Consider the following 24,921-nt stretch of genomic DNA (forward strand, 5'->3'; position numbering starts at 1 on the left):
GAATCTCTGCTTCGTATTTATTGGTAAAACATTTATTAATCGATCAATATCAAACCCATATTGAACATTTGGTATATTCCTTGTTCAGTTTTACTCAGTACTAGTTGTGGTAAGTTGGTGGTATGAAGTATTTATCGATCAACTCAAAGTTGCTCTACAGATAATCATTGGTATAACACACACAAATATATATATATATATATATATATATTCATAAGTAATGATATAAATAAAACAATAATGCTAGAAACTTTCAATCATGATAGGTCGTTAGTAAAGTTCAAAAATAGTGGAAGACTTATGTAAAACAACAGTTTCACAAACTTTCACATCATATCCTTGGTAATAACAATCAATCACAAATTTGAAAAATAGTTGGAATAGAATAATTCGAAAGAAAAGAAAGAAAGATGAGTTGGCAAATTTATGTTCGTGTCTCTCTCGCTCTCGCTCTGTCGTTGAAGGAAAAAATTAACATCAGCAGTATTATTTCCATTTACGCACGACCTATGATGGTAGTGTAACGCTCAATAATAATTTTATATTAGTATAAGCATTGTTTGATTAAATATAACTATAAATAAGGCAATGACTTCCCTTTGAGAGATTATTCATGATTTAAAGAATCAAGGAATTTATGAATGTTGTATTTCTACCCTTTTCACTTTAGTACATTTCACTCATTGTAAGTGAATGTCTTCAGACTTCAATTTATCATCAGTGAAAAAATTGGACTTGTTAATTAGCTAAGGTGAAGTATATTAAGTACAACTATTCTCCTAAAAAGTTATTTGCTCAAGCACTGGTTTCAAGAATTGTATATTTTAGAATTATTCAAGTTGTTGCACTTGATAGTTGTATGTTTTACTCGCATTTCAGTGACAGGCTCCTCTCTATGGTAGGATCTCTCTAGTTTAAAGAACCATATTGGTACATGAGAATTATTGATTACATAATCGAATCATAAAGAAATTTATGTTCTTGTTGTTAGATCAACTTATCTTGTCAGTATTATTAAAGTAGAATATATTTGAAGTCATTAATCGCATAATTCATGTATTTTGTAGTTTGTTGAGACTATCAGAGCCGCTACCAATTACTATACTCTTGACGCAACAACAGTGTCCATATATATGATGATGAACAGATATTTAGAGAGGTAAGCAATGTTTAATTCTGTTGATTTGTTCAAAAATTTGGGACGAGTTTTTTTATTATGTGTGTATGTGTTGTGGAAGCTGACAATTGCAGTCATTTTAGTAGAACATCGCTTTTATGTCAAACAGAAAAATTTCAATATTATTGACCACTTTTGAAAAGAAGAAATAACAACTTTACAAAGAGACAATTCCTTCCATCTTTTTTTAGGAAAAATGTCTGAAGAAGATAAAAACTCGTCATCTTATTATGAATCGTCTGATGATTCGTCATCATCATCATCAGAAGAAGAAACCATAATCAAGCCAGTGTTCATATCACAACGAAAATCACAACAATCAACAACCAAAGAAATCTCCCGTGTCGAGGAAGAACAAAGAAAGAAAGAGATATTGAATTCTAAATTAGATCAAAAAGAAACATCAATTGAAGAAACACAACGCGATGAATTTGATGGAGTTGATGATACTGATGATATTGAACCTGAATTAGAATATGAAAATTGGAAAACTAGAGAATTATTAAGATTAAAAAGAGATTTTGAAATTATTAAACAATTAGAATTAGAAAAAGAAGATCAACTTAAACGTAATCAACTACAACAACAACAACAACAAGAAGAAGAAGAAGAAGAGAATAAATGATCTACATTCTGTTCTTAATCTTAACACGTTTATGATTTTTGTTTTGAAAAAATTCAAATGTGTATCAATACAGAGAGAAAAATTAAAAAAAAAAATTCAATTCCTGAAGATTTATACAAGTTTTCATGATTAGTCTATATTCCCTTCTTATATTAAACCATGTCTTTAATTCCATTACCACCTACATTAATTCCGTTTTTAAATCCATATCTTCCAAACACAGAAACAACCACCAATCGTCCATTTGTCACATTGACATATGCACAATCATTGGATTCAAAGATTGCAGCTCAACCAGGACAACAAACTAAATTATCTCATTTAGAAACTAAAACAATGACACATTATTTAAGATCTAAACATGATTCAATTTTTATTGGTATAGGTACTGTATTAGCAGATGATCCTAAATTAAATTGTCGATATGATGAAAAAAGTACCATTAGACCAATTATTTTAGATCCTAAGGCACAATGGCAATATGAAAAAAGTACCCTTTGTAAAATTTGTCATGATGGTTTGGGATTGGCTCCTTTTATAATAATTGATGAAAATATGAATCCAAGTGATGATTCAAGAAAAATTGTAGAGAATCAAGGTGGGAAATATGTGAAATTACCATTACTTGAAAAGAGAAATGAAAATTGGAAATTAATTTTGGAAAAATTAAAAGAATTAGATATTAAATCAGTTATGATTGAAGGTGGAGCTAAAGTAATTAATGATTTATTAATAAATAGAGATAATTTAGTTGATAGTTTGATTATAACTGTTGCTCCTGTATTTTTAGGTAAAAATGGTGTTGATGTATCACCAAATCATCAAATTAATCTTAAAGATATGACTTGGTGGACTGGTGTTCAAGATTCAGTTCTTGCTGCTAGATTACAATCCAATGCATGAAATATACTTTAATAATATTCATTGGTTTTATTTTTTCTTCTTTTTTAGTTAATAGTATACACAATCTGACAAACATCCAATAAACTTATAAACAAATTCTATAAGATGCATAACGACCAGAAGTTTCAGATCTTCTAATAATTTTAACAACTTCACCTCTTTTCAAACCCAAATATCTTGCAACTGGATCTTCTCTTTGAATTCTGGGTAATTGAGATTCTTTTAATCTATATCTTTCCAATAATTCAACTTTTTCATCTTTACTTAATTTCAAATGTTTTGGAACTAATTCATGATGAGTTATATTAACAATTAAATCACTTTCTTGAAAAATTTCAATTACACTTGGACTAACAGTTGGAATTAATTTATTAGCACTTGGAGTAATTGAATTTTGATAAATAAATAAACCAGTTGAAAAATTTTTCTCTGTTATATGAATACAAAAATTTCTCATAGTTTTAATACCAACACTTGATTCATCACAAAATTCAACCCATAATGATCCTAATTCTGGAAATTTTTCTAATGTTTCCCCTGTTGGTTGTGCTTGAAAACACATTTGTTTACGTTGTGGATTACCCATTGAATCACAAATTTTGGAACGAAATTCTTCTAATGTCATATCAATTTCTTCCTGAGAAATATAATATCCTCTATCTCTAACCATTTCTTTAACGGTCTTGAATGTTCTAAATAATCGAGAAATAGATCTATCTGTTTCGTCCATGATGGATGCTATGTTATGTTATGTTAATATCTTATTAAGTTGGAAGAACGGAAACAAATGTTAACTAAAAGATACTTCTAATTTTTTTTTTTTTTTTTTTTTCAATATCATCATCGAAGAGAAGAAGAAGATGAAAAAAAAAAATTGTTTCCGTTGAGAAATGTCGCCCCAGTAAAAAGTCGTTCGTGAATGTCGTGTGTATTTAAAATGTATACAGAAGTTTTATTTTGTTAAATATATATATATATATACATAATTCAACTATATTCAATCATATTTTCTTCTAAAAGTTAATTCAATATCACTACCGCTTTTCCAAATTTTAGTCTTGATCGTTTGTAAAGTCATATCATAAGTCAACTCTTGTCCTCTACATTCCAATACTAACCAATCAGCAGGCTTCAACTTCTTGTCCTTCATTTCTTTTGTACTTGATTCAAATTTATCAGTTAAATAACTCAAAATCTTTGATACTCGTAACATATTATGTGATGTTAATTTGATAGATCCTTCAACATCTGGTAATTTCTTAATCTTCTTTTGTGATTTACCTCCGATTTTAAAATTTGGTGGCAATGTAGAATAATCAACTTCTGTTAATTGGAATGTTAACTTCGGTGACTCCTTCACTGGATGCTTGTTATACAAAATTGGTTGACCAACCCATCGTGGTAATATCATTCTCAAATCTTGCACTAATGAATAGTTTTTACGCAAGTTTGATAAGTCTTTAAATTGAAAAGAACACAAATCTCGATAATTACCCAAGTCAGATGAATATTCAAACACTCGAAGGGTTAAATCAGGTGGAAAATGTTTACTTGCAACAATTGGATAATATCTCAAGTCAATATCCTTACCATTTGATGACAGGGTAGTTATTTGATCAACATTAAGAATCGATTCAATTGGTTTGGTAGATGAACTGCTTTTAAACGTGGGTGAATTGTATCTATCCCAATATATTCTCTTGTTCACTTGCAATAATTTCATAATTGTATCATTATAATCATTGGTAGACGTAGCATATTGCTCTTCGCTACTGTTGATAAATTCGGAAATATTTGACAGTTTATCAATCCCATTTTCATTGGATGTTGGGAAATCAACCAAGCTTGCATTCGCAGAAGTAGCTGGTGATGATTGATTAGATGCACCAATCTTTGATGTCTTCTTACCAAAATATTTTAATTTCTTAGCACTGGCACTAGTACCATCGTTGAGCTTGTTATTCAATTTCATATTCATTAACTCTTCACGAAGCTGTGCGTCAAATTCTTCTTCATACAATGCATAATTACGGAAAATAGAATTCAACATAATAATCCCAAGGTAATATCTATCATCATCAGTCACTTCAGGCTTATTCTTCTTATATCTTCCAATATTATCAGTATTATTGATATCTAAAAATGGATACAGTGAAACCAAATCATCATAATATACTTCCACATTCAAAAATGAAGACTCCTTTATTGTAACCAACAATTTTCCTGACTTGATTTCCACGTCACACCAATTATTTAAAGTCTGCTTCGACTGATGAGATTGTACAAGTAATTCCAAATCTCGAACTCGATCTTCCAACTCTTTACCACATAAAAACGTGTCCCGTACTTTATTAGGATAGGTTCGCAACACTTTACAAGTAAGCAAATCCCACATTTCAATATCACCATTGACATATAGAACCATTATTTGTCTTCTATTACTAATCATCTTCTTGGCCACGATATTTTTTGGAACCAAACTATACTGATTAATTGGGATCATATTAAATGGAACAAGGGTAATTTGCTCAACAGCAATAGGATTTAACAAAATTTCCACGGGTGTCAAATCAAGAATATCATCATCATCATTATTATTGCTATTATTCTTTTCTAATTGTAATTGTTGTCCGTCTTCTTCTTCTTCTTCTTTATATGCATTTATAAATTCACACGAGGGTCCACCATTTATATTTAAAAACATTGATATGTACTCATCCTTTTCTTCATTCTCAAACTCGGCGTCATCATCATCTAACGTAGGAGGTGTTCCATCTGGGTATGCCGAATGACTAAATGTACTTTGTAAATCAATATTATTTGGGTTAGTATCCATTGATAAATGACTAATCAAATCATAAAAATCTGAATTCAAATCGTCATTTTGAGTACTTGATTGAACATCATTGATTAAAGAATCATCAGGGAATGAGTTTTCTCTGTTGACTGAATAATCTAACCCGTGTCGTAGATATTGATATTGTGATAATTGTGACGTGTCAGGGATAACAAACCTATCTAATGATTGATAATTGGTTGCAAATAATGTATTTTCTTTCAGTTCATGACAAATAGATAAAATAGGAGTCGAACATTTAGCGACAAAGGTTGAAATTCCCAATTTTTCATCCAATGCAGTATTCTCGTTGACAGTATATCCAAATTCATTGGTTTTGTTATGAGCGAAAAGTCTTGACAAGTCTGTTTTCACAATATTCCCATCATTATCACCAGAATAAAAGTTCTTAAACTCATTGTCTGTGCTATATAATGACCAAACAGAATAGTCATGAATATCAAAGTTTTTGTAAACCTTAAAGGTACGTAAATCCCAGAGTTTGACAGTTGTATCAGAAGATCCACTTAATATAAATTTATCATTCATTAATAAACACCTAATATTGTCTTGATGTCCAATCAAGTTTCTAATAAATGGATTGGCGGTTCTTTTATCAAACACATTAATTGTATTACTTGGACCACCAGCACTTATGATATTTGAATTGTTATTTGCTAATGAATAAATTGAAGTGACAGAACTACCCGTGGCCCTATTTTCCAAAGATTGCAATGGCTTCAATTGATTTAAATCCCAAATGACCATTCGACCATCTAATCCCCCACTTACTATAGTTGGTTGGTTTTTAAATGGAGATAATTTCTTGATATAATCGGTATGAAGATTGGGTAATTTATGTATTGCAGATGATGAATCGCCATTATTATCAAGAGTGAATAAATCCAATATTTTAATTGATAGATCACTTGAGCATGAAATCAAATTCTTGTCATTATTGATGAGTTGTAGATCATTTATCCAATCGAAATGAAGATTATGATTTTTTGTTATTGAAAATGTGGAATTCTTATTTAATGATTTGTAGGCTATTGGGTTTGAAGAAATTGAAGTTTCCAACCGTAATATTTTTTCATCTAAATCCAAGCAATCCGGATATGAGTCCGGATGTGAATCCAGTGGATATTCTTGTAGATTATTGGTTTCCCATATTTTGATATTTCCATCTCTTCCGGCAGTGTATAATTGAGAAGTAAGAGAAGAATACTGAATTGAATTGATCGGTAGAATGTGGTTTTCATTTGTATTGGAATCACCCAAGACATAAGAAATTCCTCTTTTAGTTTTCACACATGAAGAATCGGACGGAGTTGTTGATAGCACTGAAGGGTTATCATTATTAGCTGTGTTAGGATTATTACTAACAACAGTTGCCATGGTTGGAAACGTCTAATGAATTTCCAGGATTGAAACACTGGATGTTGGTTGTAAAAAAAATGAAAATTTGTTGTAAAACAAAAAAAAAAAAAAAAATTAAAAAATTTCTTGAGATTAATTTAACAAGTAAAAAAAAAAGAAAAGAAAAGAAAAGAAAGGGCGAATAATTTTTTTCCTTCCTTCCTTCCTTGTTAGATTTGAGTTGAGTTTCTGTATGTGTACTGTATTTGTTCGTATGCTCAATATTTATTAACCTCCTCCTCCTCCTCCTCCTTCTCCTTCTCCTTTTTTTTCTGTCTCTCTTTTTTTGGGTTTAAATGAAACGTGTGGTAGACAAAATTATTTGTCATATATGATAGAAGTAGAAGTATATTCAAGAGATGGTACTATTCAGGGTTTGTGGGTTGTGGGTTGTGGGTTGTGGGATAACAAGAATGGAACAAAGTGTTTGGGTTAATTAATGTTTCTGTTGTTCTCCGATCGATTCTATTTTGTCTTTGTTATTATCTAAAGACAGGAACAATGCAGGGTTAAAATTTTTCACTATGTGGTATGTATCTATGTATCTATGTATGTATGGATGGGTGGAGTAGCAATAACACCGCAAACAATGCGAGAAAACGTCCAAAAATAACTTTCCTAACGTCGGAGATCATAAACCGATAATTGATTGATCTTCTCCTTGAACAATTCCATCAATTGTAGATGGAATGAATGGTTTACATGTTGATATCGTCGATAAAGTGTTGCAAGATATGGTGGGCAGTAAATTTTTTTTTTTCTTTTAATCATGATAATTGACAAATAATTTTGACCGTGGGGTTATGAAATTGTCTTCTTTTTGTTTGAGTAAGAATGAAGCGGCGTTTTGTGTTATCGATCAGTCAATTAAATCTTAATTGAGCGGTAATTTAATCCTGATCATCGAAATAAACCCGAGAATTGGGCCGTACAACGTGTGGTGTTTGATTGATGAACTGTATAATCAATCAAGAGAATAAGTAAATCGCAGCCCATAGAGATTGATTATATATAAGATTCATAGTTGTTTCTTGTTACTTTGTTTTTTTAATCTTGGGAATTATTATTTTCAATGTCGCATCCGATCGTGGCAATTAATTAACTGTCTGTTCCCCTCCCTTTGCCTCCCCTCCTCCTCTCCCTTTCTGATATGGAAATTTTGCGACACGGAACTTGACTTTGTTGTATTGGGGACACGACCAGCAAGCGATAGTTTTGTGTGGTTAATATTGCAATGTGATTTTAAACAGTGAGGTAAGAAAAAAAAGGATTAATAGCAAAAGAGCAGCAGACCATCGAAACACGTCTCTTTCAACAACAACAACAACAACAACAGCAAGTACGACTAAAACTTGTTAACAATAACATACCATGCCAAAGCAACAATCTAAAGAAGAAATAGCATTGCAACTAAAATCAGCTGTCTATTTACATGTTGCCAAGATAGTTGAAGAAAAAGTAAAAGAATTGAATCTACAAGAAGAAAACACTACAAATGATCATGGTATAATAGCAACCCCAACATTCATAGCACAATTGGTAGAATTGGTGTATAATCAATTGATAAATCTTGGTGAAGATTTGGAATTATTTTGTCAACATGCTGGTAGAGATATAGTGGAACCACTGGATCTATATATGGTTACAAGAAAGAATCCCACATTACAACAATTTCTTAAAGATATAGAGCAAAAGAATAAAGAGTGATGACACTTCAAATGAGTTTATGTAACACCGTCTTTTGTTTAATTGTGGTGTAAGTTATGCAACAGGTCCGGAATAATTGATCACTTTAAGACGCGTTTCCTGATTCTTCCAACTTTGAATTTCCCGATACTGGAAGTAATTAATAGACCCCTTTGTTGGTTTGTACTGCTAACTGGTATAAACATGGTCATGATATTCACAAGATATTTAAATGGATCAAGATCAGATGCAATGTAACAACGATGTTCTTTGTTTACTTAGAAAGAAAAAAAAAATGCTAAAGCTAATTCTCAATGTATGATTTAATTTTTACTTGATTTTTTATACAAAGTTGTATATGTAAATATTACTGTAAACGATGACAAGATTGACCCAAATGTTGTTTCTGATTTGATATCCCCTTAGGGATATACCAACTTTGGCATAATCAAAAATTAGTCTCTAGATCAAAAGGAATCAAATGCTTGTGGTGTTGTAGAAGTAAACTCCGAGAACTGGAAATCATTTGCAACCACTATCTAGTCGACAAACTAAAAAAGAAAAACGGGGAGAGATGGAAATCAGAATCCCGTGGGGAAATGAGAAATTCATCTGAAATGATCTGGAATGTTGGGAGTGAATGATTTGGGGGAGGAGGGAGTTGATGTGGAGATGAAACTGAACATAAAAAAATATATGGGTTGGGTTTAAATGGGTGGCGTATATTATTGGATAGAACGTTTCATTAAGTTTATTAATATTATTTCTTTTTGATTTATTACATGTTAATCTGCTAAAGTCTTACGATTGTTGGGGTTTGATATGAAATTCTTCTTCTTATTCAATTACGCATTTCAGGTAATTCTTAAAACAGCAAAAGAATCAATATCGACAGAATAACAACGATCCAGTTCTGTTTACACTCACACTACTTTATTATCCTGTAAGAATTTCATTCTGTACTATATGTATATTTTTTTTGTGTGACGATAAGAACAACATCACTTCTGTCAAAATAGCAAGACCACTGTGTCTCCCTAGTGATATTATACTCTATTGAAAGATGGTGATTACTACTAGAATTAGAAAGAAAACTAAAATACAAAAAAAAACTAAAAAAACAAAAGATAATAATGAATTGGTTGATTTCAAAAATCAAATTAATCAACTCATATTTTGTCGATGTTGTAAAAAAAAAAGCAAAGAAAAAAAAAGGAGACAACACAGAGTGAATAATATTGTTGATAATAATGATTCCAATAATGATGATGATTGCATATTTTCTTTTTTTTGTTCTCTCTCCCTTTTACAAAAATGTGGGGAGATTTTTTTTATTTGTGACTGGTTAGAATTTTCTTTTGGTTTCTGGTTCTCCGATTGTTTCTCTCCCTCCCTAAAAAATCGCTGCCAAAAAGACAGAACCTATACGGTTCTCCTCATTTATTGGTTGCAAGAAAATAATTGTTGTTTTTATTCTTTCCCCAAATTTATTCAGCCAACAAATGATACCATCTATTTCTGAAAACTATAAATACTCAGAATTTTTTCCTCCCTTTCCCTTCATATTTTCAAATTCTTCTTCTTTTTCTTTCTCCTACATCAATACATTTTGTATATATCTATTACAATTTGTTAAACCCCCTCCTATTAAACCGATTATTATATTTAAGATTTTGTATCTACTACAAATCTAACCAATTATTGATTATCACAACAACCCATATTATTAGTATCCAAGATGAGTGCCATGAACCCAAAGAGAAAGCTCTCTGAAGATTACACTGGTGAAGAAACCATGAAGAAGGAAGACCAAATGGCTATGGTTGACGATGACGAAGAAGCTTTTGAAGATGATGATGACGAAGAATATGAAGATGATGAAGACTACAAGGAATTGGAACGTAGAGAAAGAGCAGGTAGTATTATCCAAGATTTTATGGCTGCTGAAAATGTTGAATTGAAGAAGTCATTAAAGGCTATGCAAAAGGAAAATGACGAATTGAAGAAGATCCTTAAACAAGATTATAATGTTTCTTACCATGCCGTCAAGAAGGATTATGAAATGTAAATATTTTCCTTTTTTTGATTGTAAGGGTGAGTAAAAGATACCGTTGTTGACCAATTTTTTTTGGTATCCGGAATTATTTTTTATTATGATTACGAGTTGACGAAGTTACTGTGTTTACGAAAATTTTATTCTTATTAAATAGCAATTAGCATAAATTATTATAAATAAATAAATAAATAGCAATATTATTGATAATTACTAGTAGTTTATTTGTAGTAGTTCTGCCCTCCATCATTGACACATAAATTGAAGAATACGTTTGCAATTCTTATATGTAATTCATCCCCAGATTATTTTGCAATTAATAAATTCAACTCACTTTACATTGAATCATACAATTCTTGGATCATTTTATTGTCCAAAAATGTGACCTGTATGAACAAGGGCCAAAAACGTTTATTATTGATTGTACTATAACTTCGCCATCACTTTTGTTTGTTCCTGTTTTAAACTTTCTCCTTTGAAACACAACATGTAAATGTTACCAAACCAGGGCAAAATTACCCGATTACGTAAATTAAAGTGAGACATGCATGAAGTCATATTTCCATATATATATATATATATCTTTCTCGGACTCTAACATCAACAACAACTTATATGCACGGAATTTTATCCAGGTACACATTACTAATCCTCGTTATCTTATACTTCTTATTTAGAAAACAAGGCAGAATAAATATTATAAGAAATGAAACAGGTATTATAATAAATAAGGTTATTTTATTTCAGCTTTTTAAAAAAATAGATTATTATAATTGATTTATTTCTTTGGTTAAGTAAATTCACATGAACTGACTCCTTGAAGGGATAAACTGGAAAAAGAGAGGGGATTGTAATGATGATAATGATTATGGTGATTATAAATAAAGAAGAAAATAACGATAGAACTTGAAATAAAGAAAAAATATAGATATTTGCAATAGCATAAACAAGAAGTCCATATATGCTTTGAGAAGACCATATTTGTGAGGTTTTAATAGATTTCGCTAGACTTGGGATTAGCATAATTTGCATAGATTCAATTTTGTTGTTTTTCCAGTTGTATTACTTATCCTTTCAATTGAAAGTTTTTCCAATTGTATTACTAACTCTTGCACTTGAAAGTTCTAGCATTTTTAATAGGGGTTATATTTGAATATATGTCTTGTTGTTATTTTGATTGAATAATTAGATGTAGAGACATTATCAGAATTAGAGGTTTTTTCTGAAATAATTGTTCATGAATACATAATAGGTTTGTAATACTTTACTACTATTACACATGGTTAGAAAATGGAACAACTTTAGTTGAAGGTTTTCCATTATGAATCTGTATACTTTATTTTGAGTGATTATTTTACAAGGTGGTCGTGTAGAATCCAAAAACTGCTGCTTTTTTTTTTAGAAATGTAATTAGCCGATTGACACAATCTTTAATCTAATGTTGATTTATTCAGAGAACAAGGATACAGTGAATTATATTATATTAAAGCAAACAATGAATATGGATATTCATTATACTTCTCATATCATTAATAATACACATATTGAAACATAAATGAGTCAAAATTTTCTTTCTTAGAAGTAAGCCATAGCAAGTCTGAAACTGTGAGACAAAAAGGAGTATCAAGAATGTTACGCCTTGTTCCAACCGATGTGTCCATTAAAAAAAAAGACAAAAATTTTCGAAACATTATTCGTGAACTTATGGATTATTCATCGTCAACGAAATACTAGAGTTTATGAATAGGCTGGTAAAAGTATAAACTAACGAGATTCGTTCTACTTCATATTGTGTTTCTGTGGTGGTTTTTTTGTGGTTGTAACCTTATTTGATACATTTTTAAAACATTTTTCAAAATCAATTCCTATTTGTTTATAAATACTATTAAATATTTCCCTCATTTGCTTGTTATATACCTAATTTTTTTTTTATTGCTGATTACGGTTAAATTATCATAATTTATTTTTAAGCCCCATCGATTGTACTATTGCTAATTGCATAAATTTTTTAGTTCCCATTTCTTCCTATTAAACTCTCTCATCACCAGCACAGTTACGACTAAATTTTCATTCTATTTTGGTTTTTGGATTTTTTTTTGTACCACTATTCTTACACCGCCTTTGGGCCATATTATTCGCACTGATCCCACGAGTACGTGTCCTTCTTCCGCCATCAGGAAAAAAAAAATTAAAGACGCGCATACTAGAGTAAACGCAAAACACACACACACTAAAAAAAATCATCACAATAACACACACAAGTTTAAAATTGTAATTTACATGTCCTCCTTGTCTTCCTGCTCCACCACCGCCACCAGCAGTACGACTACGACCTAGCGCGTACCCACAGAAGAGAAGAGAGAGAACAAAAAACTTATTGTTTTAGTTTAATAGCCGAGATATCCCTTGTCCCTCCAATACTTTTTTTTTCGTTTTATTTTACAACCAGCAAATATTCAATCACACACAGTGTGCGTCTTTCCTTCCCGCTCTCTCTCTTTACAAATCAAATCAACCTCATTGCTGATCCTTTTATTTTATTCTGTTTTGATAATTTCCAATTTAGCATAAATTGAATACAGCCCCCCCCTCGCTGTTTGTCCTGTACTAATCCTGTTCATTCAAATCTGAAACAATTTATTCCCTTTCCATCACCACTGTAGTTTGTATTCCAGACTAACCAAAACTAAAAGTAAAAAAAAAAGGCAACCAAAAGAAAAAAAAAGTCTCTCACATAGCACAAACTTATACCGTACCAGTAATTTTATTTTTTTATTGCTGTTGTTGTTGTTGTTGTTGTTGTTCTTGTCTGGTTGTCTCGCATTCGCACTGGAACAAACACTAACAAAAAAAAAAAAAAACACAGTTAGAAAATTTTTCTATTTTTACAACCCACTCCCAAATTGTTGTCAACCACATTCAATAAATTGCTGATTGGTCAACTCAATTATTCAGATCAATCCTCACAAGATTATACCACAACTTCTTCTTATCATCAACAAAAACTACTGCCCATCACGGCTAGCATACACATAGTTAGATCTATCCAAAATGAGAAAACGACCAAGTGACTACTCGTTATCCGGCAATAATCTAAATCCGCGGATCAATGAAGAGTTGAACCGGTCACAAGCTTACAACAGTAATAATAATAACAATACCAATCAAAGTACTTCACCGTCAAGAAACAATACGACCAATAGAAGCTCCATATTTAGCATCAGGCGAAGTAAAGACAAGCATAGCACTAATGAATCCCTTTCAGAAATTTCATCTTTAAATGACACAGAAAGTATCATATCGTCCAATTCAACAAATAGTAGAAATAGCAAAAGACTGACAATGACATCGTCTCATCCATCTTCCATAAGATCATCTATATTACCAAGTGCACAGTATAATGCATCGCATGGAAACCCAGCCACAAACTCAACCTCACATAATAGACATGTCAGTACATCATCATCAGCAACTTTAAATCCCTACGACAAATCATCAAATCCGTTAAGCAGGAAAACTACCAATATTTCAATTTCAAGACCAATCAAAACAAACGATGCCTCTATTAATACATTCAAGAGGTCGTCTTTTCAACTAGAACGCCCGAATTCCGCATTTGAAATCGAGCGTATGTTTAAAGAATTGTTGGAAAAATTAAATTTTAAATCTTTACCACCACAAGCAACTAGAGAAATGTTAAATTATGATATAGAACGAAAATGGATGATGATTGAACAGGATGCCAGAGCTGATTTCGACAGACAACAACGATATGCCAAACAACAGAATTCTTTTCTTCCTGAAGAATACGCCAAATGGTTAATGGCAAAGACCATAACAACTAATCAATTAAGTTCGTTATGGATAGCTCTACGAAGTGAACCAATCGACTGGGTTAGAAGTTTTGTTTATGACTGTCAAGGTGATACCTTGTTACTGGCCTATTTGACAAAATTACAAGATGAAATGATTCGCAGCAATATTGTCGACATTAATGATGACATTTTTGATAAAGAAGTTAATGTTTTGCAGTCACTTAAATGTTTAATGAATCAACGTTTGGGTGCAGAAAGAATTAAAACCGATGTTGATGTATTTGTTAATGCAGTTTCTGGGTCATTGTTATCACCAAGAATCATAACAAGAAAATTGGCTACTGATACTTTAACTTTTATGATTTCATATAGTGCCAATGATAATGGTAGATATCACAAAGTTTTGAAAGCCTTGGATTCGATAACAGAAAAACCGAGAATTGAATTTGAGACTCCGGTTGAAAGTAACGCTAGTCCACGAAAATTGACAAGAAAACCACCACTTCCCGAGAACTTTAAACGTTTCGAATTATGGTTAAATGTAGTTGAGAGAACTATTGATGCAAGAGGGAAATATAAAAATTCCGATGTTGGAGCTAGTGAAGAGTTGAAGTCAGCGTATGCTGGTGGTAATGCCGGAAATTATAACCGTTCAAGTAGTGTTATAAATGCTCGAAATCAACTAGAAAGTCATCTTGTGGAATATTGTATTGCGACTATGTTATTGATTAATGTCATTGTTGCAAATGGTACTGATTTTAGAGTTCGAATACATTTACGTGCTCAATTTAAAGCAGCAGGATTGGATAGAATTATTCCTAAATTCCAGGAGCTTGGCAATGACGAATTGGACAATATGATCATCAGACATAAAGATGATGCTGCTAATGATGAAGAAGATTTGAAATACACTGCCGATTTTGGCGATGGAGAAGGACAAGATGATATCGATTTTAATGATCCTGTCAGTTTGATTCAATTAATGTGGTCTAATGTGAAAAATTCAGAAGCAGCAGGGCATTTCTTGAGTGCTGTACAGCATTTATTTTTGAATCAGTCAGATAAACGAAATAATCCCCAGGAATTGACGAGAAGTTTAAGAGCATTAGATGGGTTAGTGCAGAATATCTCATCTATCAGAACCACCAATGAAGATACAGCGATTAACATTGCAATTAATAAATTAATTTCTAATATGAGTACTGATGATATGTACAGAAAAGCATTGGATGATGTGAAAATGTACAGAAAAATGGCAGAAGAGGCTACTGCAGAAAGAGATGATATGACCAGGCAATTATCCATGGGAGTTGATGGGTATATTGAAAGTTTGATGAATGATGTTCGCGAGCGTGACTTGATTATTTCACGATTCAGAAGGTCTACAGAAGAATTGAATGAAGAACTTCAACATGTCAAAACAAAATACATGCAAGAAAAGCAAGAGCTGGAGTTGGAGATGAGAGAATTATTGATTATGATTAACAATAATGAACTTGAAACCAATCAATTACGAAAAGAAGCAGGTAAGACCACTCTACAGGTTACTACAAATAATGAAGAATTGGCATCGAGATTAAAGAAACAAATTCATCGTCGTCGTGCCGAGTACAAGTTAGACAATCGTCAATTGGGAACTCATGTTGAACCTCTGACAAGATTAAGAGCTTTACGAGACCAAATGGGTGATATTGAAAATATGGCCAGAGAATTAGAAATGACTGATTTCGAGACATATACAGATCCTGTTGAAGAACCTCAAGTAGTTGAAATTCAATCCTCGAGTGATGAATACGTTTCTGAACCTAAACCTTCAGAAGATATACAAGAGGAAGAGGAGGAAGAAGAAGAAGAAATTATCGTTCCTCCATTGCCATTTGATGGACCAAAAAGAGCTGTTCGTGATGACGATTTGGTAAGACTTGATCAATTGAGAAAGAAATTATCCAACTTACAAAGCGAATCAAATGATATTATGAAGTATAATACCAGTTCTATGTTTAACAAACAAAAATTCTTGGCTATGGAAAGATTACAAGAATTAGAAAACAGTTTTAAAGATTTCAATATTGATTTCTCCATTGAAGATGATGAAGATGAATACAAGTTCAATCAAAAATCAATGGATGACTCTATCAAAAACAAAACTAAGGAAGTATTGAAAGAAGCTGAACAATTACGTGAAGAATTGAGAAAACAATTGGCAGCTGCTAAGAAATTGAAAACCCCAAGTGCTCCTGGTACACCAAGAGATGGAAGTAGAACTTCATTACTTGATAGAATTGAAAGTAAATATGTCAAGGGTCAGGTTCACGTTGATGCTCCTAACATGGTTCTGCCAAGAACTCAAAAGAAACATAATAGAAATACTACAATGAATTCAATGGATCCTATGTTCTTACAAGAATTGAGTTCTAAAGTTAGTCAAACTGAACCAATTACTAGTCCGGATGATGCAGTTACTGGGGACCCAACCAAACTTCAAGAGCCAGTTAAAATTGTTCCAGAGTCATCAGAAGAATCAGTTAGTGGTGGTGCCCCTCCACCCCCTCCTCCTCCGCCGCCGCCACCACCACCTCCACCAATGCCAGGAATGTTGGGTGGAAGTGGTGCTACTGGTGGTCCACCTCCACCACCTCCACCTCCTCCACCTCCTCCACCTCCTCCACCTCCTCCAGGTTTCTTAAATGGTGGTAGTAACGCTCCTCCTCCACCGCCACCACCTCCTCCATTCCCACCTTCTTCAACTGGTGGCGGTTTCTTAAGTAAAAACATTGGAGGTGCTTCTACTCCAGGGTCATCTCCATTTGATAATATCCCAAGGCCAAAGAAGAAATTGAAACAATTGCATTGGGAAAAAATTGATCATAGTCAAGTTGGAAACTCATTCTGGAATGAATCAAATGATCAAACATTTATTAACGACTTGATGTCAAAGGGTGTTTTTGATGAAATTGAACTTATTTTTGCTGCTAAAGAAGCCAAAAGATTGGCTACCAAACGTAAAGAAGATGCTGATAAAATTACTTTCTTGGGAAGAGATATTTCACAGCAATTTAGTATCAACTTGCATGCTTTTAATTCATTAAGTGATGAGGAATTTATTATGAAAGTATTGCGTTGTGATAAAGATGTTATTAACAATGCCGCTGTTTTAGATTTCTTTGGTAAGGATGAAGTCATTGAAGTTAGTAATACTTTGGCAAGAAACTTTGAACCATATTCCACTGATTATAAAACCGATGGGGAAATCAGCAAACCAGATAAAGATCCAAATGAGTTGCAACGTCCAGACAGAATATACTTGGAATTGATGTACAACTTGCAGCATTATTGGAAATCTAGAATTCGTGCATTGACAGTGGTATCAAATTACGAAAGAGATTATGAAGAATTGGTCAAGAAATTGCGTCTTATTGATGAATCCGTTGATTCAATAAAGAATTCTAAGAATTTGAAAGGTGTTTTCGAGATAATCTTGATTGTTGGTAATTATATGAATGATTCAGCTAAGCAAGCTAAAGGTTTCAAGTTGAACTCGTTACAACGATTGAGTTTCATGAAAGACGACAAGAATAGTATGACCTTTTTGCATTATGTTGAAAAGGTTATCCGTCATCAATACCCTGAATTGTTGGATTTTATTAATGAATTATCCAATTGTAATGAAATTGCCAAATTTTCGATTGAAAATATCAACAATGATTGTAAAGAGTATGTTCAAAATATCAAGAATGTTCAAAGTTCTATTGACGTGGGTAATTTAAGTGACATTTCTAAATTCCATCCTCTGGATAGAGTATTGAAAACTGTCTTGCCTAATTTACCAAGAGCTAAAAGAAAGTCTGAGTTATTATTGGATCAAGTAAATTACACCATGAAGGAATTTGAAAATTTGATGCTTTACTTTGGAGAAGACACTAGTGATACCTTTGTTAAAAATTCCTTTATTTCTAAATTTACCAATTTCATTAAAGATTTCAAGCGAGTTCAAAGTGAGAATATGAAACGTGAAGAAGAATTGAGAATTTATGAACAACGTAAGAAATTATTGGAAATTCCAAAGAAGGAGAAGTCTACTGAAGGAGAAAGTGAAGGAGATGATTCTGGAGAAGGAGATAATGAAACTGGTGGTGTTATGGATGGTTTGTTACAACGATTGAAAGCTGCTGCTCCTGTTAAAGGAGAGTCCGCGTCTGCTAGAAAGAGAGCATTAATGAGAAAACAAATCTTGGATAGTCAAAGACGAAAAGCCAATTCATCTTCACCAAGTAGTAGTGGTACTGCTGCCGCTTTGGATGAAGATATTATTGAAGATAATAAAGCTACTTCTCCTATTGATGATTCATTTAATGAAAGTTCAATGACACAAGTTGGTGATGAAGATACAACTATTGATACGGACAATGATAATGATAATGTTGGATCTAGAGCAAAGAATTTATTGAGTGAATTAAGAGGAACAGATGAATCACCTTCACCAACTAAAGACAGGGAATTGTTATCCGATGCTCAAAAATATAGAAGGCAAAGATTAAAGACTAAAAGTTCAACAACAACAGTTGATGACGCTACATAGTACAATATATAGTATACGATTCTTTTTTTTTTATATTCTTCGACAAAATATATTTGTATTGTTTATAGATTTATAATTGAATCATGAGAACTTAATTCTTCCAAATCGTAATCAACAATAGATTCATTATTTTGATTTATCAAACAATTGAATCTTGGTTTATTTAAAGATAGTAATCCAGTTCCACTTAATTTATTAATAAATGGTCTTTCTAATTTTTGAATCAAATTATTCAATGGTGTTTTAGTTTGTGAATTTAAATTAATTAATTCATTATCAGATTGATTAATCATTCTTAAATTTATAATTTCACCATTTGTAGATATACAAATCACAGATTCATCATTATCATTATTATCATCAATGAGATTTTGATTTTGATCTTGATTTTGAATTATAACCCAAGGATTATTCAATTTTGATAAATATACTCTTGGTATACCACTAACACCTAAATTTAAACGTTTATCAAATTTAAAATTTTCAAAAATTGATAAATTTGAATGAATTTTATCACCAGCAATTAAAAAATTACCTAATTGAACTTGATTTATATATGAATTACTTATTGGATCACTTGAATGGAATATTAATTCTCCATTTTGTTCAGTAAATTGATAAATTGAATCAGAATTTGTTGATACTAATAATTTATCATTTGATTCATTTAAAGAAATGATTTTTGAAGGAAGTGATTTGAGTTGTTTTATGGGGGTAAATCTCTTTTCTGATTCATTATATGATGTACAATATATTGTTTCTTGATTGGTGAATAATATAAGGGATTTAAATTGAAGTATATTTGAAATTGGGAAATCTTGTTCAATTGAAGTAAGTTCAGTTATTATTATTAATGGTTGTCCTGTTGTTTCATGTTTAAGTTTTTTAAAATCCAAAACTTTAATAACTCCTGATGTTGGAGATTTAGAACATCCAACAAGTAATTTCTTTGATACTCTTTTGTTGGTTTCATTTCTTTGCACTTCCCAGATGTTTACACATTGGGGTACTTCCTCATCTTGGAAAATGGTATATTCACTATCATCATGTCTTGATTTAAGATTGGTTTCTCTTTGTGAAATACTCTTCATGGATTTCTTATCAATACAAACCATTTTATTCCGTCCATGACAAAACACAACAAATGTCGAAATATGAGGAATAAAAATCAATTTCTTCCCATTCTCAATTTTACTAAATTGTTTAATTGAAGGTTTCGTAAAAGTAGATACCTGACAGATCACTAATCCATTGTCTCTAATTAATGCCAATTTCTTAAACTTCGAGTCTTGTAGGCCATCCAATTCTATACCTTCAATCATTAGTCTTTCAAATGTATCATCAAAATTGACTTGATTTGGATACAACTCATTCTTGTAATTATTAAACAACCATAGTTTCCCACAATGTACAAATAGTAATTTGGGATCACTAGTTGGGATTATTTTAACTTGTGCATAACCTAATTGAAGGAAATAGACACATTCTAAGTTACAATCACCGAACTTAAATTTGATTATGTATCCCTGTTTCGTAGCTATTACGATTTCATCGTTGAGAACAATAATTTGATTTGGAATAATAACGTCCAATCGAATGATGTTATCATGGCTATACTTGCAGTACTGTCGTAAATCATAGGAATTGTACTCAGATAACTGGCCATCTTTAAGTGTATAGAATATAATCAATCCCTCAAAACTTCCAATGGATATGACTAGAAAATCATCACGAAAAAACATCTTTAGCATGGATGGTTGAGTTCCATTGATTTCTTGCTCTAATACCAATTCAAAATAATTTGAAAGATCATTGTCCTCTTGAAATAATTCCTTTGGTGCCATTCTTAAAATCTTCAATTTTATAGTATTATTTTCTTCAACAACCATTGCCAACACATCATTTGAAACATCGGCAAATAAAATACTAAATAGAACATTTTCTGTAATCTTTTGAGAAACCAAATCAGATATAGTAATGGAAGTTTGTGTTATCTGAAGAATATAAGACTCAACAACAACACTAGAATACAATGTCAGAACATTATTCAACAATTTAGACTCTTGAACTTCAACAAATGCTTCTTTTGAATCTTCCTGATATTCTAATAGAATTGACTCAAATGGCATTGCACATAATAGATAATAACTACCTTTGTACTTCAATTTCCACATACCAACTGATTTTCTTAATTTTTCATAAGTATTGCTCTTCCTGGCACCATAGTAACCAAATCTAAAATGATTCAACTTGGTACGCTTTCCAAGACCACTTATTCCCCAGAGCTCTTGTCGATCAGGTAATACATCACCTTCTTTCTTGTTAGAGGTGCTATCAATTACAGAAATATCAATCAAGGGTGCCCAGGACTTGAAATCTTCAATCAATTTTGCTTCACTATATGCCAACTTTGATGCGTGTGATATGTCAGATAAATACTCTTTGCTGTATATCTCATCAATCAATATATCTTTACTTGAACTTCCACTGTCACTAGTGTAAATCAACCTGACTTTCTCTGTCTCTTTCTCTTTCTCCATGGAGAATTGTGATATACTCTCTGCTACTCTTACTACTGGACAAATGCTACTGCCAAAATTGTTTTCAATTACTGTGATCAAATATATCACTCCATTATCTGTAGCGACAAGAACTTCATCCATTTTATCTATTTCCAATGATGAGATACTAGTACTGGGTAAATGGTATGAAGTTGGGAACGATGAACTCTTCCATGGAGACTCGATCACTTGAAAATCATAGTGAGCAGAAATTATATTATGCATAGTGATTATTGTCAACTTATTTGGAGAAACGAATAAAAACGAACCATTTTTCTTTAATGGAACGACAAAAACAGGAATCTCGAATGTATTGTCCAATGGTAATACATCCTTATTATACCCTTGCCAAACTCCTTCCGAACTTGACCATGAAAATAAATTAATACTTAATCTTCGATTCTCAGTAAATAGCAATGTAAAAAACACGTCTGTTGGAATACTTGTTGAACTAGGATTAATGAAACAAGCATCTATTATAAACCCATCTATGGGAATATTGATATGATTTCTTAAAACCGTCCCATTCGTATTTGGTATTTGTTGTGTCATGTATAGCCTGAAAATCCCAGAGCTTGCACATGCAACAGTTGAAAACCCAGATGGAGAAGATCGTAGTAAATAACCACAGGAATCTAAATTCGGGCTCGCATTATTACTGCCGGTGTCCCACCACTGAATTATAAACGGTTTGAAAATGGAGTTACCTTCATCTTGCGGTACTGATTTTTGTGTTTGATATAAATAATCATTGTCTCTGTAATATCTTGGAACATAATATATTCGAATTAGTAAAAGATATCCTGATTTCAATGCAATAAGTAAATGATCTTCCTGGTCTGGGGCAGTAGATTTTATAACACAAGATGATCTGATTGGGGATTTTGTAGAAAATTCAATTCCATCAACAACAATCGACAGGTATTTCACTAACACTGTGATATCTTCAATTTGAGAAGGTAAGGTAACATTTGTATTTTTGTCTTCTTGGGTAGTTTCCGATTGATTTGTGGAAACACCGAGAAATAATAAATCATCTTCCTCATCATCAATATCATCAAATGCATCCAATTGCGAGTCGTCCTCTTTTGGTATTAATGTTTGAAATTCTTCATCGTTAAATAAAACACTCGACAGACCTTTAAATGGTTTGTTGATCTGGACTTTAAAATTGGGAACGATATTGGTAATTATAGGGGAATTCAAGAGTGTTTGTTTCACAACCAATTTCTTTTCGTCTTTTTTAGACTGTTGATATCTATCAATTGAGAGAAACTCATAATTGTCTTCCTCTTCATTTGTGTCAATGTCCATGATGTTGGTTGTCTAAGTGTAGCAACAATATTGTGTTTCGGGTATGAAGATGGATAGCTTTGCCATAGAAGAAAAAAAAATTGGCGATAATGATTTTATCGCTCTTTGTAATTTTTTGGTTGTCTGTGTGTGTATCTAATTTTTTTTGTATGGGTTTTGATTTTTACAACCACTGACAGTCGATCAATAAACCAATACAACCAAGTAGCAAGACAAGATGAAGTCAGTGACAAAAATCAAGAAGTTGTACAACTTTTATGCAATTGGATTAATCATATCTTTGTTCAGTTTTGTTTCAGGTATGGAGTTGTACTCGTATTTGAGTGTTCGTCATACAAAATTATTTGCAACCCTTTACAGAGAACCTACTAAAATGGAAATCAACATACTTAAAGCAAGCAATTTCTTGGGCGCAATAGGTAATTAATAACCAATTTATAATTACTAAGTCTAATTCGGGATATATTTCTAACAGTATTATTGTTGTAGCGGGTAGTGTTATTGGGGGTGAAATAGCTGAACATTTTGGTTTTATCAGATCGATGGAATGCCTTTCTGTCATTTGGATAATTGGGATTATTTTCACTTTCATTCTGGACACAATAACCATGTTTATGATGGGAAAGATTATCAATGGTGTTGCAATTGGTATGTCATTTGTGACCATACCAATCTACCAATATGAAATCATCCCCAATAGAAATCGAGGAAGAATATTATCAATCTTCATTTTTACCTGTTCATTGGGCAGTCTTTTCATTTACATGATCAGATTGATATCGGAAAACTTTTTGAATGAGTCAAAGTATTCCAGGTTGCATTGGGCAATAGAAGTGATTCCATTGATTGTTGCTGCTGCTTCCATAATATTCATTCCGGAATCTCCCAAATGGTTAGCTGCGAATTCCGAATGGCAAACTGCGGCAGATGTGTTGGAACTGATTGAAGTTAAGAACTCTTCAGGGTTTGAGAAACGGAAACATAAAGAAGAAAGAACCAGATTAGGAGATAAACATTATGTGATTAAAAAGTATTCTACTGGCGTTTGCATTAAAAGTTGTTCCCTCAATGGATTATTTGGAAAGAAATACATTCGAGAAGTGTGTATGGGTATCTTATTATTATTCTTTGTTGATTTTACATCCATCAGTAAGATAATGGAGAGTTTGGATTATATTTGCCAATCATGTAATATAGAGGGTGATAATTTGAAAACAGCAACATTGTTTGATTTGCTTGTTCGGGTTTTATTTTCAACGGCTCCTATATTAATCCTAGATATGATGAGAAGAAAGGATGTTTTAGTATTTGGCATGATTATTGTACTGCTAATTATGGTCACTTATATGATTGTGTTCTTGGCCTTTTCTGAAAAGGTTTCAGTAGATTATACACAACAGGCATATGATTGGATTATTAAAGTGAGATTTTTTGATGAAAAGGCTTCTTTGATTTTAGCATTGACTGCGTTTCTTGATGTTATTTACTATACAATGCTAGTACCTACATCTTGGTTGTATATAATTGAAAACTTTTCAAGTAGTTCTCGAATTAAAGGTTGGGTTGTGATTATGAGTTTACATTGGTTGTTTGAAGCATGTACTTCTTTGGCATTCCCATTCTTATTGGAGAAATTAAATGGATGGTTGTTTTTGATAGTTACTTTTATTTGTCTTGCTGGAGCTTTATTTACAACCCAATTGGAAGAAACTAAAGGCAAGTTTGAATTTGATCCGGAGTATATAATGAGGGATACAAGAGGAGAGTTGAGTGATGATAAAACTGTAACTGCCCAGCCGATTCCGTTGAAGAGTGACCTGGTTCAAAACTCAATTCCGAGCAAAAACAAGGTATCTAAAACTACCGATTCAACAGGTAACAGTAGTAGTGTGAATAAGAATTTACTTGATGCATATATGTTATAGCTAATCTAATAATATACAAAAAGAAATG

General features: G+C 32.0%; 9 protein-coding genes across 9 annotated transcripts; 6 read left to right on the forward strand and 3 right to left on the reverse strand. All coding sequences in view use genetic code 12, as the record gives it.

Moving 5' to 3' along the window:
• Window positions 1-1,373: 1,373 nt before the first annotated feature.
• On the forward strand, window positions 1,374-1,802 carry CTRG_03564 (uncharacterized protein; the record flags this gene model as incomplete). Its single annotated transcript, XM_002549221.1, has 1 exon — window positions 1,374-1,802. One exon carries the CDS (start codon window positions 1,374-1,376, stop codon window positions 1,800-1,802), a length of 429 nt encoding a protein of 142 aa, XP_002549267.1.
• Window positions 1,803-1,961: 159 nt separating this feature from the next.
• Window positions 1,962-2,705, forward strand: CTRG_03565 (2,5-diamino-6-(ribosylamino)-4(3H)-pyrimidinone 5'-phosphate reductase; the record flags this gene model as incomplete). Its single annotated transcript, XM_002549222.1, has 1 exon — window positions 1,962-2,705. One exon carries the CDS (start codon window positions 1,962-1,964, stop codon window positions 2,703-2,705), a length of 744 nt encoding a protein of 247 aa, XP_002549268.1.
• Window positions 2,706-2,790: 85 nt separating this feature from the next.
• On the reverse strand, window positions 2,791-3,435 carry CTRG_03566 (DNA-directed RNA polymerase core subunit; the record flags this gene model as incomplete). Its single annotated transcript, XM_002549223.1, has 1 exon — window positions 2,791-3,435. One exon carries the CDS (start codon window positions 3,433-3,435, stop codon window positions 2,791-2,793), a length of 645 nt encoding a protein of 214 aa, XP_002549269.1.
• A 267-nt stretch (window positions 3,436-3,702) lies between these two features.
• CTRG_03567 (uncharacterized protein) lies at window positions 3,703-6,939 on the reverse strand (the record flags this gene model as incomplete). Its single annotated transcript, XM_002549224.1, has 1 exon — window positions 3,703-6,939. The coding sequence occupies one exon, from the start codon at window positions 6,937-6,939 to the stop codon at window positions 3,703-3,705; it is 3,237 nt and encodes a 1,078-aa protein (XP_002549270.1).
• Window positions 6,940-8,331: 1,392 nt separating this feature from the next.
• On the forward strand, window positions 8,332-8,667 carry CTRG_03568 (uncharacterized protein; the record flags this gene model as incomplete). Its single annotated transcript, XM_002549225.1, has 1 exon — window positions 8,332-8,667. One exon carries the CDS (start codon window positions 8,332-8,334, stop codon window positions 8,665-8,667), a length of 336 nt encoding a protein of 111 aa, XP_002549271.1.
• Window positions 8,668-9,709: 1,042 nt separating this feature from the next.
• On the forward strand, window positions 9,710-10,168 carry CTRG_03569 (uncharacterized protein; the record flags this gene model as incomplete). Its single annotated transcript, XM_002549226.1, has 1 exon — window positions 9,710-10,168. The coding sequence occupies one exon, from the start codon at window positions 9,710-9,712 to the stop codon at window positions 10,166-10,168; it is 459 nt and encodes a 152-aa protein (XP_002549272.1).
• Window positions 10,169-13,750: 3,582 nt separating this feature from the next.
• Window positions 13,751-19,093, forward strand: BNI1 (formin; the record flags this gene model as incomplete). Its single annotated transcript, XM_002549227.1, has 1 exon — window positions 13,751-19,093. The coding sequence occupies one exon, from the start codon at window positions 13,751-13,753 to the stop codon at window positions 19,091-19,093; it is 5,343 nt and encodes a 1,780-aa protein (XP_002549273.1).
• A 62-nt stretch (window positions 19,094-19,155) lies between these two features.
• On the reverse strand, window positions 19,156-22,968 carry CTRG_03571 (uncharacterized protein; the record flags this gene model as incomplete). The annotated part of the gene is made up of 1 exon (XM_002549228.1): window positions 19,156-22,968. The coding sequence occupies one exon, from the start codon at window positions 22,966-22,968 to the stop codon at window positions 19,156-19,158; it is 3,813 nt and encodes a 1,270-aa protein (XP_002549274.1).
• A 542-nt stretch (window positions 22,969-23,510) lies between these two features.
• CTRG_03572 (uncharacterized protein) lies at window positions 23,511-24,893 on the forward strand (the record flags this gene model as incomplete). The annotated part of the gene is made up of 1 exon (XM_002549229.1): window positions 23,511-24,893. One exon carries the CDS (start codon window positions 23,511-23,513, stop codon window positions 24,891-24,893), a length of 1,383 nt encoding a protein of 460 aa, XP_002549275.1.
• Between the last annotated feature and the right edge of the window lie 28 nt (window positions 24,894-24,921).

This window comes from Candida tropicalis (genome assembly GCF_000006335.3).
Source record: "Candida tropicalis MYA-3404 genomic scaffold supercont3.4, whole genome shotgun sequence".
Classification (NCBI taxonomy): domain Eukaryota; kingdom Fungi; phylum Ascomycota; class Pichiomycetes; order Serinales; family Debaryomycetaceae; genus Candida; species Candida tropicalis.